The sequence below is a fragment of the Aethalodelphis obliquidens genome, unplaced genomic scaffold, assembly GCF_003676395.1.
Source record: "Aethalodelphis obliquidens isolate GAN/ISIS:26980383/991018 unplaced genomic scaffold, ASM367639v1 scaffold25, whole genome shotgun sequence".
In the NCBI taxonomy this organism is placed as follows: domain Eukaryota; kingdom Metazoa; phylum Chordata; class Mammalia; order Artiodactyla; family Delphinidae; genus Aethalodelphis; species Aethalodelphis obliquidens.
In genome coordinates, this window is record NW_020837969.1 from 18,847,982 (window position 1) to 18,865,152 (window position 17,171).

General features: G+C 35.1%; 1 protein-coding gene across 4 annotated transcripts in view; it reads right to left on the reverse strand.

Moving 5' to 3' along the window:
- TUSC3 (tumor suppressor candidate 3) overlaps nucleotides 1-17,171 on the reverse strand; it is a 183,611-nt gene that overhangs the window by 109,416 nt on the left and 57,024 nt on the right. For all 4 annotated transcript variants that reach the window (XM_027122717.1, XM_027122716.1, XM_027122718.1 and 1 more), the window contains exon 2: nucleotides 12,530-12,699. In XM_027122717.1, the coding sequence (XP_026978518.1) occupies nucleotides 12,530-12,699 (170 nt within the window). The remainder of the gene's footprint in view (nucleotides 1-12,529; nucleotides 12,700-17,171) is intronic.

Genomic DNA, 17,171 nt, shown 5'->3' on the forward strand with positions numbered 1-17,171 from the left:
TACACGCGGATTACATGGTTCACACCCTCCCTCATCTATTTAAAACAGTGCCTCACGGCTCCTCTTCAAACCCTAAATAAAAGCAGAATTAGGACCAATATGAGCCCTAAAATCTGAGTTGATTTTTGTCATATGGAATATAATGTTACAGGTAATTATTCATCATTGATTTTCAAAGAAAAAATGTATAGTAATGTCACACGGTGAATTGCCACTGACGATTAAGTAGATCTGAACATCTCTGTACTAATGAACCTTAAGAGACCAGTGCGGCCTTAAAAAAAAATCGTTAAAAATGATAGCATAACAATTAAGAAAGCAGTTTATTTTTACACAAAAGGACATCTTACACAAAAGCACATTTTAACTTTTAAAATGAAACTTAGGGAAATGGCACATCTGCAAAAACTGGCATTCTTATGATAATGATGTTCTGAGAAATGAAAATGCTTCATTTTGAAAAATACACAGGAAAAATACTATCAAATTTTAGTATTCAACATCTGTGTATAGTATCTTATGGAATGACATAAGACTGGGATAATCTTGAACTTTTTTCCCTTATAATGTTATAACCTACCCCAGACCTATTAGAATCTACTAAGTATACATTCATTCACTCATTAACTCACTCCACAAATATATATTAGTGCCAACAATGTGTCAGGTAATGAAGGACTTAATAATAAGTTCAAGGGCCCTGACTTCAAGGAGAATACACTCTAGTGAGAAACTGATGCCTCACACAAGTATACACAAAATGTCAGATAGCTGGAAATACTCTGAAGAAAATAAAACGAGAAAATGTGATAAGTGGTATTGAGGGGTCAGAGAGGATGAATTCATTTTGCCTTCAAACTCTGTTTTCTACACCATCCACTTCCTCAGTTTAATTTCCTAATAATCAACTGTGGGTTCTATCCTCTGTTCCAAAGTCCTAAAGAGTTCCCCACTGCCTATATAACGAAGACCATGGGCAGAAGAGAAGACAAGAGCCCCTATCCCCTGGCCACAATTTACATCTACAGTCTGTATCCACAGGAACATACCACATGCTCAAAGGGTCTCTCTGTTTTGTGACACCCTGTGTTCATTCTTTAAGCTTTAAATCATTAAATCCTCTGCTTAAAATGTCCTCCCTTCTTTCAAAAGCTTGCTCAAAAATGCCCCTCCCTCAGAAGCCACTTCAATTCTCTGTAATACTTCGGGCAACTGTCAGAAATGGAAATTCTCAGCTGCCGTGCAGCGCTGTTTATTTTATGCATATACTGTTCTGCTTATGCATACTAGGTTTATGCAGTGATTGTTCGGTGGCTAGGCCTTAGTCCAGAATAGGTATTTAATAAAGGTTTGATGATGAATAACATACTTTCCTGAAGAGTCAATATATTACATATACCCTAAAACTAAATAATACTAAATTAGAGATTTTGAATTCTGGACAGTCTGACTAAAAGCCCACTTAGTCACATTTATGTCACAGGTTAATGTCTCTTTTAAGGCCAGTTTGCTTCACGGTATAGGTGGTCTTAGGAAGAAAAAAAGAAACACCTTAAATCTTTGTACCATCACAAATATATGCTATTTGTCAAAGGAATAGTGGTCTTGATTTGAAAGATTATAATGACTAAATCATCTCCTAACATCATGTTCCTAAATCAATTTCATATGAAATATAAAATCTAGATCTTAATCATCAGTGATGTTTATTCAGCGTTTTAATATATGCTACAATAATAAAAAAGTATACCTCACAGTCTCCGCCTTTAAGAAGCTTGTCAGAGAACAGAATAGACACACTAACACACAAGTAAGATACATATATTGAAAAAAGAATGCAGATTGTAGATGCTATACAGCATATAGAAGAGAATGGGATCACAGTGGATTGAGCAGCTGGACAAAGTGTGAATGTGAAAATATTCAGAAAAGAATGGAAGAACTAAAATTATAATAATCAAGGAAGGACAGGAAGAGAATATGAAGGCAACAGAAGCAGTATAAACAAAGACTACCCAGTCTGAAATGTATATTATGTAGTCAAATAACAGAACTAAGTTTCATGTTAGAAAATAAGGAAAGAATAGACTGGAAGCTCTCTTCGAGGAGAAAGATAAATAAGATCTTGACTTTATTCTGTAAATAGTGAACAACTACTCCAAGTGTTTTGAAAGAAGTAGATTATGCAAAATACTAATTAAGAAAGCTGTATCTGGCAACAGTGTGCATAATGTATTAGAGGAGGAGAAAATAAATGTTTGTAAACCACTCAGAACGTTACTATACTGGTCTAGTTGGGAAAATATACGCAGCTATTAAAATACTATATAAATGAAGATATGACCTATTTCTTACATATTCTCCTTTAGAATCTAGAGCACCAAAGCAACAAGAAAAATTTTCTACACATCTTGCTTCTAGTTAGGAATCTATCTGTTGGCATAAAGAATTCCAGGGGAGCTAAGCAAATTACATTTTTTCAACACAAATACAATACTCAGAGAAAACTTACTACTGGCAAGGTAAATGGGGGCTTGCTTCTGTTGAAGGTAATTTAGTAGCAATAGGACTAGAGACCAGATCTGTTTGTCACTAGAAATAATTCAATAAGCCTGAGAAAAACATATTTCAATGTTGATGATATCTATTTAGGGTAAAAAAGATTGTTAGAAGGAATATGCCCCAATAACATAAACCCTGTTCTCTAAACTTAACTCCATTATCTCTTATCTCTCGATATTCCAACTTCTTCATGCGTAACAGGGGATAGAAGAAGCCTAACTAATGACAAAGAAAGTGACTGGCTTCTTGCATATGTTTGTGTCAGCTTAGACTAATGAGCAAAGGTGTCATTAATGCTTATTAGAACCCTTCAAACTTCACTGCCATCTGAAATTGAAAGCTGAAAACCACAAATGCTCCTAGCACTTAAATAAGCACATTTCCAACACTGTTAGCTAAAAAAGTACTTTCTGTTTTAATAGTTCATAGGAACATTAGAGATGTAACTTTATGAATGGAAGGAACACTGTAGATTTTCCTAATCTACTAACATGCAGCCTGAAGAGGGCAGTCAAGTTGCAGCAAAGCATCCAGGAAGGCCTAAGCAGTAACTGCAGGGCACGGTTCTGGGAAAACTCTTCTATTAAATCTTCTCAATTTTTTGTTATGGAAACAAGAAAAAAATCAATCCAAATGCTATAGCAGTTTATAATCCTTTTTAAAGGGTTGTGCAAAACTAAAAAGGATTATTAACTCATCCATAATTGTATATATTTAATATAGCTCCCATGATGAATGTAGTTTTTATCTTTTATGCCCTTGAAGGGATTTTTAAAGAAATATCGTTTCTCTTTTTAATGTTAATCAAACTTCCTATAAGATTCATATTAAAATCTCTATGTATGCCTCTTATTTATATTTTTATGATAAATTATATATAGATATAACTATATATTGCATGGATATTCCAAAGTGTATCTTCATAAAACCTCAAATTATTCAATTTCTATAGATAGTGATATATAGAGAGAGAGATCTGGTATGAGTGGAACCATCCATTACTTACGGTTCTGATACCCTGAAGAGAAAAAAACTGGTAAACAACACCCTGCACAAAGATTTCAACAGTGATTTCTCTCTGGTTGTGCTACAAATATCCAGGACCCTACTGAATATACTGAAATATATTAAATAGACCCAATGCCTCTGAAGAGCTGAAGAATCCACAGTTAACTACCACTTTGTAACTGGCTCTGTATAATTCACTACTTGCCAGATAAAGATATTGTGTCCATCACACCTATGTTTTCTGAGCATCTATTTTTTTCTTTGGAAAACAATTCTAACGTGAACATGCGATTCCAACACATATATTACAGCAAAAATGTATATGAACGTAAGAGATATTAAACTGTATATAACATGCATAGTAGCAACTCAGTTTATGAGTCAGCAGAATTTTTGTTCTCTTAAGAAAAATGATAATACTAACATACAAAAAAGCTTAACAGGTTGTATGCTAAGAAAACTGACACATAGCTAAAAGAAGAAAGGAACTGTGCAGAAATTAGGAAGTCTAGTTCATGATTTGTTTTCAGAGATCATACTGGTGTTGTAATTCTAAAACTATTTTATATGCACTGAAAGGGAGAGCAAATGAGCAAATATACCAGTATTGCTGGGATCCAGGTTTTCATTTTGGAGAAAGGAGATAAAACTATGGAATAGGGAAAATAGAGGAAAAACCCTACAGTGTTAGCTTGGAATAGGAGAGATCCAGTTAAAGTCATAATTTATATATGTATGTATGTATGTATGTGTGTGTAGGTACACACATACACACATCCTAGCTCTATCTACTAAAAAAGGCTGCAAGCAATGATACTATCCCAGCGGCAAACAGTATAACTTGCCCAGTTCTTGCTTTCTAAATATCACTTCCTACCAAAAAGAGGAAGGACTCCTTGAAAGAGGGAAGAGATATGGGAACATATGTATATGTATAACTGATTCACTTTGTTATAAAGCAGAAACTAACACACCATTGTAAAGCAATTATACCCCAATAAAGATATTAAAAAAAAAATGCTTCTTGCAGTTCCATGACAGGGAAAGTATATAAAGTAGGCTTAGAATATTTTGTTGAGCCAGAAAGCAAAGACTAACCGAGGCATGTAAATGACACAGGAGTTGGTTTCCACTGATCAAATTTAGGGCAACTTGAACACTGAAGAAGAATAATCACAGCAACAGATTAGTAAATAAAAAAAAGAATCTTTGCATTGAGATACTCAGAAGGGCAAATGGAGGAAAGAAAAGCTCTCATTTATAGAAGAATACCAACTAATTAATGTTAAAGCAATGACAGAATGTTTAAAAATCACCCCTTCACAATCATCAATGTAATATCAAATTCAGGCAGAGATGATCAATGGATATTACAATCACTGGGTAAAAAAGTGCCAAGAAACAGGATAGTCACGTTATCTCAAAGTGTCCCCCCTCTTAACCCATTCACCTTCCCCAAACACTTACTACAAGGGAAAGATATACTTGTATAACAGAAAGATGTAATGATCACCACCTCGATCAAGTGATCGATCTCATCACTGATGTTTGAAAGAACTAACATTATGTGCCTCCTGATAGGATGCCATAAGAAGTACACAAATAACTGCTATAGTACTTTTAAAAAAGCAGATTATGTCATTGAATTAATGCCATTTCACTTAAAAGTAATGATGGTATTCTGATTAGGTAAGAATGTCTTATTAAAATATGCAAACTGAAATATTTAGCAGTGATATTTCATGATGTCTACAAGTTAAAAGTACATTTGCTGGTATGTGACTCATTTTTTACTTATACTTAAAAGAATGTGAACAAAGAAGAACAAAGAGCATCTCTCATCACCCACCTCCACAGGGGTTAAGTCGCAACCATTGCAGTCACCCACAGACAGTGTACCAAGAGGAGTTCAGGATGAAAAACAGGTGAGGCGCTCTGTGCTTTGGATAAACAGGCCCTTAGATAGTTAGACACATATCTCAGGAAGAATTTCAATGACCCTAGATGCTTGCATCTTCCCAGACATAGCAAAGCACTAAATCATTAACATACACCTGTTCTTTGGAATTATCAGTGATCTTTTGCCAAGATGTGTGTTATTGCTTTTACCAAGACTGCATGTTATTTCCAAACCAAAAAAATTTGTAAACTGGCCCCTCCCCTACCTCTTCAGAGCAGTTTCCTCAGGACTAACTGAGTGGCTGTCTCCCAGGCTATATATAGTCCCCAGTAAGACCCTGAATAAAATGTAAACTCACAACTCTTATGTGTCTTTCTTGAAGGCAATGAGCAAAATCAAATGTGGCAAAATGTTATAATTAGTGAAATCTTGGTGAAGTGTAGACTGGTGTCTTTGTACTACTGTTTCAATTTTCTGTAGGTTTGAAATTATAAGATGGGTGACTAAATCTGGACTTTATATACAAATAATATAGAAAATAGAGCTCAGAGAATGCTACAGTGTCACATAGATAATTAAAGTTCACTGAAAACATCCATTTATTCATTGTAAAAGAGTTGGGATTATCCAATCTGAGGAAGACACACCTAGGAGGAAATTTAATACAGTGAACTTAAATCACATCCCTTCGACCTAAAAAAATAATTAAACTAGACAGCGTTCAGCAGTAACCCTAAAACATCATTTATATTCAACTGGTCATGGATTCAGTCAAGTCTGAAACAGTCCTCACGTATTAGCCAAGCCAGGCAAAGAATGTGTGAATGGCATGAGAGTTTGCCAGTCTTTGACAAAGAAGTGGAATACTTTGTCCAGGTAGCCAGACATATTAGAAAAACTTAAGAATTAAGGCCATAGAGAAATATTATCCAAGGACTAAAGGAAATGATAAGGGTTGTAATCCCAAAACCATTTAGAAAGCACTTACCAGTGCATTAAGAGATGGACACGGTAATTTTATCTACAAATGATTCTCACATTATGTGCTCACTTTAGAATTGAATCTCCTAAGAGATATGACTTCACTGTAATGAAACAAAAGGCTGATGAGCTCTTCCACATGGTCTTGGCCAGCTATCTCTAACTCACCAGCCCTTGCTATGAAATGCTAATCTGAACGAAAGCTTTTCATGATCTAATGAGTTTAAGGAATGCTGGCTGATGGATCCCTGCACTAAAAGATTAATAATCTTAGTTGGGAATGCAAAATGCAAATTACAGTTCACAGGGTAGGAACAATAATGAATATGTACACTTAAGGAAAGCATTAAACTTACTAGCTCTGGAGTCGCAAATCCCAACCCTGACAGGTATTAGCTCTGTGACTTTGGGTAAATTATACAACCTCTCAGCTTTGATGTTGTCATCTAAAACATGGATTTTTCTCAGTCCTACCTTTTAGAGTAATGAGAATGACATGAGATATTATATATATAAATGACCTAACACAGGACTGCCCAAATAGTTTACACATAATAAACAATCATTTTATTTAGTTAGAGAAGAAAAGATGTTAGCCAGTTAATATCTAATATATCAACGTAATAATTTATTCTCCCTCCTCTTTAAAATACCTTTGTAATTACTAATCATTTTTTCATTTATTTGAAGTCCAACAACATATTAACTTCCAATACATTACCAAGCTTTGATTGTATGTGCACCCTGCTTGACTCTACATGTACTTTTTGATTTTCCTTCATCTGGATGTTTTTTCTTACATCTGTTGAATGACAGTAATAACCTTAGAAGAGGTTATTTTGTTCTTAGAATTTTTAGCGAATTCTGGTAGAGATAAGTAACTTTGTGGTAGAATACATCTAAAAGATTTAGCAATTATGGGGAATATTCCTTACAGTACAATTAGATAAAGGAAGGTTGGAGTTAACACTTACGGGAGGTGAGAATTATATTGAGTAGTCCTAATTTAACAACTTTATCTGGCCAAGGAGTTTGATGTGTGCACTGAGGAAGGTGAGAATTGAATTCTGAGATTTGTGAAGAAGCTGGCTTTGTGAAAGAAGAGCAGAATGATTTGCTAAGAGGGCTTACAAGGAAGCCAATAGCTCATTCATCAGCCATTCAGCAAAGAAAAGCAACTGGAGAATCTTTAAGTGTGTCAGCTCTAGAAGAAAATTTCACTTTTTCTTAAAGAAAAGAAAAAAGCAGAAAAAGTCTCACAAAGGAAAGCACTAATCTTTTAAACTTATAGCTATGAACATTTCAATGACTCTACAGAATTATAAAGAAATTATAGCAGTATTATAGAAGTGGTCCCAAATTACACTGACACAGAAGGACCCAGGAGAATTCAAGTTTTTAAACAAAAATGACTGCTGATGATAGAGTGCCTTTCTCAATGAATCTACAACTCCCTCTGAGGCACTTAATTTATAATACAGAATATAATTTGAATACTTTTTCTTGAAAATTTTTCTTGAAACTCCTCTTTACCTTTCCATCTTGGCTGTCCCCTTGAGATCTCTTTCATTCACTCTGCTCATATGGGTCACATTCGGTACTCTCTTGGCTCAATGACAGTAGATCTCAGACCACTTTTCAATCACAATTATTTAACAGATCCTCCTTTTAAATTTATATTATAAAATATAATGTAAATCTATCAACCTCATCCAATAAACTCCAAGACATCCCTCTTTCAGCTCACTTAATATTTTTCCTCTCCAGTTCCATTAAAATCCTGAGTTATTTTGACATACATGTTTATAATCTAGATGAGACCCCAGCCTTATCATTCCTAAAGCTTCTCTATTATATCCACAATCATCTACATTATACTTTAGCAATTTACTCATTTATTTAATCAACTCTTTACAATTTCCTAATTTTCAACCCCGTCCTCCTTTCACACAAAACCTCTCCTTCACTCTTGTGAAAATCTAGCTTAATTGTATCACACCTAGTTTATCAGCTGTCCCCTGGCTTCTTTGACCCCCTAACCAACTTTTAACCCATAGTTATACATTTCAGATATACTCTCACTAGCATTCTCAGAATATGTGCCGATTAATCCACTTCGTAGAATAAAGCAAACAGGTTAATCCCTATGGAGGGTGTTCTTGCTCCTAAACTGCTGAGTATTGGGGAAGAAATCATTTAATTCTATAGATTCTTCACTAAAAATCTGAGTATTCTAGTTTCATAAAGGATCCTTGTCAATGCTATATGGTCATCCAAATAACTAATAAGGCTTCATCCATTCCCATTGTTCCTCAACGAAATTAAATTTTAAAAAGCTGTGCATCATGAACCTGCTTCTTAGCTTCCCTGTCTCTATACTGGATGCACACTAGAATTACCTGGAGCATGTTTTTTAAAATGTCAATGTGTTGACCCCCCCCCCCCACAAAGAAAACCAATTAAACCAGAATGTCTAGGTATGGGAAGCACATTATCTGCTCTACACTTTTTATTTGCCTCTAAACCTTCATGGGCTCTTCCTTTCTCCTCTAACAACTTCACCATCATCTTGATCCATGAATTAACTTTTCCTAATAACTTCAATCTTTTTCTCTTGTAAATCTAAAACTACTCTAAAATTTAAAAGTTTATTACAAAAAAGGCTGTAATAAACAAGTAAATAAAGGTTCTCTTGAGCTAAGCGTCATTAAAAAATTGAGGGTCCATATTTAACCATTTAACAACATAATGCATTAAGTAAATTATTACTTAAAGGATATACCATTTAACAGTATGCTGTGGTTTATGTTATCAAATATATACAATTATATGTAACTGTAAAATAAATACTTGGATAATAAAGTCTTTCTAGGTTACAGTTGCAAAAAATATAATAATCAATTAAATAGATTTCTTCATAACAGTGGTGAATACAGGAAATCAATATATTCAACTTTTAGAAGCAAAGAAATGATCTCCCTAAAATATATAAGGTATTGTAGGATGCCAGAGGACAGTTTATATTTTTGTGGAATCTGAACTGTTACACCAAATGCCAACTAAGATGGTATTTTTGCCTCAGGAGGGCTTTTCAGCACCCCTTAGATAAATATAAACATACCCTGTCCTTAATGCTAACCTAACTCTGACAAATGTTAATGTCCACTTAAGTACTGGTCCTCAAATTGATAGGAGGGGAACTCAGAATCATCTGAAATGGTGTTTTTCAAAATATTTTGCTTTTCATCTTTTCTACCCACTTTGAGCTATGTCCCACCGTATACTCATTATTAGATTGTGATAAAATCTTTCATGAAAATTTCAGAATACTGAAATTACCTTTCTGCAAGCTAGTCTGAGAGAAATTGGTTTATTGTTTTCATTGGCCCATATTACTAATAATTTTGGTTTCCACTGAAGTTAAAATGGTTTAGAAATCTAAAGTCTACAGATGATTATACAACGTGAAGAGTATGAATGTGGAGCTACAAGTGTTTGTTCTTGAAAAGAGAAAGTGTTCAGCCAAGAAGAAACAGAAAACCTGAATTGTCCTTAACAACTGAGGAAATGGAATACGTAATTTAAAATCTCCAGGTCAAGAAGATTGCACTGGAGAATTCTATCAAACATTTAAAGAAGAATTAACGTAACTTCTAAAACTGTGTAATTTTACAAATCACTTCCAGAAAATAAATGAGATGGGAACATTTCCCAATACATTTTATGAGGTATCAGCGTGATACCAAAATTGGACAAAGACAGTATAAATAATGAAAAATATAGATCGATATCTGACATGAACTTAGATATAAAATACTTCAACAAAATATTAGCAAATAGTATTCAGCAATACATAAAAATAATATAATACAATCAAGTGGGATTTATTCCAAAATGCAAAGCTGATTCAGCGATTGAAAATCCATCGATGTAATCTACCATATCAACAACCTAAAGAAGAAAGAACCTATCAATTGACTCCCCCAAATCTGACAAAATCCAACACCCATTCATGACAAAAGCTCTCAGTAAACTAGTTCCTCAACCTGATAGAGAACATCTACAAAACTCTTACACCTAGTATCATACTTAGTGATGAAAGACTGAATCCTTTCTCCCAAAGATCAGATCAACAGTAAAACATAAAACTATAAAACTTTCAGAAAAACACAGAAGAGAAGGGCTTCCCTAGTGGTGCAGTGGTTGAGAGTCCGCCTGCCGATGCAGGGGACACGGGTTCGTGCCCCGGTCCGGGAAGATCCCACATGCTGCGGAGCGGCTGGGCCTGTGAGCCATGCGCGTCCGGAGCCTGTGCTCTGCAACAGGAGAGGCCACAACAGTGAGAGGCCCACATACCGCAAAACAAAACAAAACAAAAAAAACACAGAAGAGAAAAAAATAGAACTTTGTGATCTAAGGCTAGGCATAGAGTTCAATTTGACAACCAAAGTAAGATCTGTAAAAGGGGAAACTGATAAATTGGACTCACTAAATTAAAATCTGCAAAAGACCTTGTTATGAGAATGAAAACACAAACCATAGACTAGGAGAAAATATTTAAAAACCACATATCTGACAAAGGACTAGTATCTACAATATATAAAGAACTCTCAAAATTCAGTAAAAAAAATTCAAATAGAAATAGGCAAAAGAATGAAAGATATTTCACTAAAGAGGTGATACACAGATGACAAAAAAGCAAACGAAAAGATGTTCAACACCATTACACTAGGGAAATGCAAAATAAAACCTCAAATTAAAACTATATACCCATGGAATGGCTAAAATAAAACAATGACAACACTGATGCTGGTGAGGATATGGAAAAACTAGGTCCTTCACACACCACTGGTGGGACTGTAAAATGATACAGCCACTCCAGAAAACATTTTAACAGTTTCTGATAAAGCTAAACATGCAACTACCATTGCAATTCAGCCATCGGACTCTCTGGCCATATATCTCAGAGAAGTGAAAACTTAAGTTCACACAAAGCCTGTACAAGAATGTTCATAACAGTTGTATTTGTAATAGCCAAAAACTGGAAACAATCCAGGTGTCTTTTAACAGATGGATGGTTAAACAAACTGCATGCAGTACATCCATACCATAGGATATTACTCAGTAATAAAAAGAATGAAGTACTGACAAATACAACAACTTGGATGGATTTGAAGGAGTTATGATAAGTAAAAAAAAGCCAAAGCCAAAAGGTCATATACTATATGATTCCACTTACATAACAGTCTTTAAATGATGAAATTACAGAAATAGAGAATAAATTCAGGAGGTGGGGAGATGGGGTGGGTGTGGCTAGAAGGGGCAACAGAAGGGATTCTTACTGTGATGGAACTCTTCTGTATCAATACCAATATTCTGTTTGTGAAACTGTGCTACAGTTTTACAAGATGTTAGCATTGGCGGGGGCGGTCACTGAGTAAAAGATATATAGGATTTCTCTGTATTATTTCCTAGAATTGCATGTGAAACTACAATTATCTCAAACTTAAAAAGTTTAATTTAAAATAAGCACTGTTGTATATATATTATATTTATACTTGTCCAAAACTTTCTTTGGTATGTTCCCACTGAAAAATATTTCATTCACTTCAAATCATATCATAGGAAGAAATTTCTATATCATAGGAAGAAATTTCTCATCATTAGAGGTACTGAAAAGTAAACAGACTTCCTTGAGTATGGCCTCTTGATTAAACTATTTAATCAGAGTATGTTTAAGGGGGCTACTTCATTGCCCCTAAGATATATGTAGGTGACCTACAAGGCAATATTTGAACCAAATTCTATAACATATGTACCTTTATACAGGACATCAAGATTAAAAAAATCTGTTTTATGATTACATGTGGATTGGTTAAATATTTTATACAATATAAAAATATTAGCCTATCAAAGTCATTTCCTAGAAAACAATGACTTTGAGCTTACATTTAAATGCACTTACAGTTGACTACAACATTGAACAAATGTTTAATTCTATTATATACTTTTATCTTAACTCTAACAAACATATAATCATACAATAATAGTTTTTAATTTTTTAAATACATACATTACCTGCACACAGAACACTGCCGCTGAGGTTGAAGAGCAGTGAACATAACAATCATAGAATAGTTTCGAGGTGGTGTCTTTATAAATTTTCGGAATTTGTCACCATTCATTCGGAAGATTGAGCGCCTGGAGCTCCATTCCATCAGCTGTTCTACTTTCTCAGCTAAAAGATTCTGCAATAAACACAGGAATTTAAATTTACACAGGGTTAAAATTCTTCAGTTTGTACTTCAAGTACAAAGAATTACGTGGGATTATATTTTACCTAAAATTCATTTCTGCTAAAAGTTCTTGTTTTGGTGAACAGTCATTGTTAACTGACCATATATGCATAAAATATTTCATCTATTTTTCCTAACAATTGTAAAAGTTTATAAAAATAGATATCAAAAGTAAAATAGACTTTCACTTCCAGAAAGATGGAATAGATATACTTTTCCCTAATCCCCCACTAAAGACAGCTAAAAACTCTGGTTATATGAAAGACAAGCATAAGAAGGCTCTGAAAAGTGGGAAGAAGGAAGGCTGGCTGGCAACCCCAAAATGAAGAGACCATGGTGGTGAGTGCCCTGAGTTGTGTTTCAGCCTCACCCATCCCAGACTGGTAGCCAGAAACATTGGCAATCCAAGAACACCAATGGACACAAACAAACAAAAACCCCAAGAAAAGCCTGCTCTCCTTACCCAAAGGACAAAAAAGGGTGATCTAGTAAGACAAAAACTAACTGCTCTGGTCTAGCCAAACTCCACAGACGAAACACTGCCCTTCCACCACCGCCCTCGCTAGCAAGGGCAGAACGGGGAGCCTCAACCCAACTCTCAATTCCCCTCCAAGCATCAACATGCAAACAGCTTGGAGGGATCTCACGAAGAGGAAACTGAGCGAAAGACACATATGCACAAAAGAGCACTGCGTGATTCTACTTATAGTAAGATCAAAAACAGGAACAAATCTACTGTGCTAAAAGTCAGGAATAGTGGCTTACTGCAGCAGGCACTGGGATGGTGGGAGGTGCAGCGAGGCGAAACGGTACCATGGAGGTGGGGGCTAGGAAGAGTCTCTTCCAGGGTGGGGTGACAGTGGAAATAACACTCTAGCCTCTGTACAGAACGCTCTTAATCTTTAGATTGTCCATTTTACCTGAAACAGTCTGAGAAGTAAAAAAACTCTACAGGGTTGTATTCCTATAAGAAATTTGTTAGCCTTGGAAAATCAAGAAAGAATGAGTGGTCGGAAGAGAAGGGCTTCAACTGTGCCATTTAAGAAGGACTAAGGACCTAGGCACAGACGAAATCTTAATTGATGAGACGTATGACACCTGAGCACACCAAGCACAGTCTAAGGGTCCTGTACGAAAAGAAAAAGGGCTGTGCTCTGGTCACTACACACGAAAGCTTGGCCAAGACACTTCACTTCTCAGAACCTAGGGACTCGTCTATTAACATCTGACTTTCCAATACATACCTAGGTGATACACTGAGAGATGATAGGTAAAAACCTCTGTAAATTATAAAGTACTATAAAATACAAGGCAGTATTGGTAGAAGTATTGTTTTCACTATTGTTAGATAACGAAGGGTGATTTTACCACTATAATCCTATATGTAGTCTACAATTCTTTTCCTGTCAAATTTCCTACATATTCTGAATATATATCAAAACACATGAGAACCACAGTTTTAATTCTGGTTATTACTGGAGAACTTGTGAAGAACATTATATTCAGATTAAATATTAGATGACAAAAAATAATGAGATATTTTCAAATAAAAGTCTGTCTTTCTCTAGTTACAGTCTCAGAATATTAAGTGCTTTAGACATGCTAAGTGCCATGCTATGGACATCACATATGCTATCTTATTAAACTCACATAGCAACCATAGCAGCACAGCAATAATAAGCTTAATCCACAGAGGATGAAGCTGAAGTCTAAGGAACGGTAGCTCTCGCCACTGCCCTACCCTGAAGTGGTTTTAGTTGCAACAGACTTTAAAAAGTACACCAGTTACCTTAAACCAGCAACTGACATCTCTAGTGAGCTCTCACTTTTACTCATCTGACAAGCCTCAAATCCCCCATTATTAGAGGAAAAGGTACTGCTGACCTATTGTTTGAGATAAAACACCTTACCATGGTAAGCGGTACAGAGGTTTATTAGTTTGGGTTTTTGTTGTTTTTTTTTTTTTAAAGAAACATTCTAATTTTAAAAAGGAGGTAAATCAATAATTTCTATATGTGGAGAAAATAGTCTTAGTAAACCAAATACATGTCTTTCCATGTGAAAAAAAAAACATAAACAGCAATAATTTCTGAAGATACTCAACTATATTAACAAATCAGGTCTAGAAACAAAAAAATAAAAAGGGAAAAGTATTGTAAAACATAGAGTCATGCACCTCAAAGATCTGTAGTAATAACAACAGCAGCTAGCACTTATTGTGTGCTTACTATATGCTAGGCACTGTACGAAATGCTTTTCTTGTTTAATGAATTCATCAATCCTCATAACAATCCTATGATGGGGGAATCATTGACATTTCAAGTTTAGAGACAAGGAAACAGAGGCACCAAGATATTAAGTAACCTGTCCGAGATTATAAAGCTAGTAAATGGTAGAACTGGGGATTCCCAGTCTTATTCCAAAGTACATACTCTAAACATCTATACACACTGCAGAATCTTACCAGTTTTAGAGGTTACAGAAAAATTCTTGCAACCAATAGCCTAATATTCAAATGAACATGTTGCATTCAAAATAAAAATGTTAAGGCAATTCCCCGGTGGTCCAGTGGTTAGGACTCCACTCTCACTGCCAAGGGCCAGGGTTCAATCCCTGATTAGGAAATTAAGATCCCATAAGCCATGCAGCACAGCCAAAAAAAAAAAAAAAAAAAAAAAAGTAAGAGTCTACATAATGAAGAAGGGACAACACTACTACATAAGGAAAGAGAAACCTCATCACATCTTGAACTAGTCACCTTTGCACAGAAAAAGAAATAAATGGTCTAGGAAGGTAGGTTTTTAGGGCATCATGGTTCATTCAAACTTTCAAGAGCATTTTTTGTAAAGAAGATTAAGTTAATTCTCAAAGGAAAATGTTACAAGGTGATGGAGTAGAAATATTCAGTAAGGAAGAGAAATCTGATTAATGTGAATTCATGCTTTTAAAATCTACTAAGAAAGAATCACAGGTTGAGCTACAGTCCACAAATAGGGTTTATTCTATGTTGCATTTCTCTGTGACAGGCATGTGATTTTCTTTAAGGAGAAGGTTGGGTGCATCTGTTCCTTCAAAGTATTTCCCTTTTCAGGGCCATTTGTACCCCTCTTTGTTGGGAATTTTTCTTCATGCTACAGTTTCCCTTACCCAGGACTACCTTTAAGACTTCCCCACCTTCTCTGTGTGTCCCTTTTGGTCTCTTGAAGAGAGTGATGCTCATGAATCTCTCTTCCCACTGGAGAATAAAACCTGAAACGAAATCATGCCCAAGGGAATTCTGTGTAGTGAAGGGCGCATGGAAACATCCATAATACGGAACATAGTGCAACCTTTAAAAATTGAAAAGGCACCATATGTTCATTTTAAAAATAGAATTTAATGGCTCAAATTTAAATGATGATTCTGTATTTGCATGCAGTGTGACTTGACCAAATTATTTCTCTGAATCTCATCTTCATCTATAAAATTGAAATAATATCTCACAAATTGGTAAAATTAAATGAGTTAATGTATGGAAAACTCCTAGCACAGCATCCGGAAAAGTACAGGCACTCAAATTCTGTTCCCTTCTCCTCGGGTTAATTTCTATCAGCAACCTCAATCAGGTTGCTAAAAGAATAACTACAGAGGGAGTGTTTTTTTTAATCTTATTAGTACTTTAATCTCAAGAGTTACCAAATGTTCTCTGAGTACTTAGTACATAGCAAACATTGTGCTAAATTTCTAAACATGCATTGTGGATTACTAAATACATGACCAGCACTATGCTAAGTTTATGGAAAATGAAAGTACAACAGATCCTACTCTCAAGGCTTTACAGCAAATGAGCTCTAGCTTTAAAAAATATACGTTGCTTATATTGATGTGTTACGGCTGTGGCTCTGCTGTTAAATGGCTTAGTGCCAGCTCAGGAAAGGATGACACACAAGATCTTATTTCTGTGAACACTAACTGACTGGTAGCAGCTAATTTAAATTCAGTACAAAGCACAGTTTTGAAATCCACACTGATACTATCAGTAAAGAGGGTGTGAGCCGTTGAGTTTTGTCTGCTGCTGGCACAAGGCTGGAAATAGAGACACAGATGCCATATATCTACCATTTCTAAAAGGAAAAAGAAATCTAAAATTTAGAATCTTCAAGGAAGAAACCCTGTCTTTACCTGTTACCTTGTAAAAATCATGGGCCAGCAGGTCCCACATATTAATGAAGGTAAGATACTCAGTCACACTAACTATAGGTGCCCAGCCCTCTATTTTTATCTTAATGTTTTTATAAAAACTGAATTGTAAGGCAATTCACTATTAATAAACTGGCATAATCGACATATGCCAGTCCCCAACATATGACATTAATCAATTTTTTCTCAATGCATGTTTTTTTAACCAATTCATAACAAAAATACAAAGAAACGGTACATTTCAC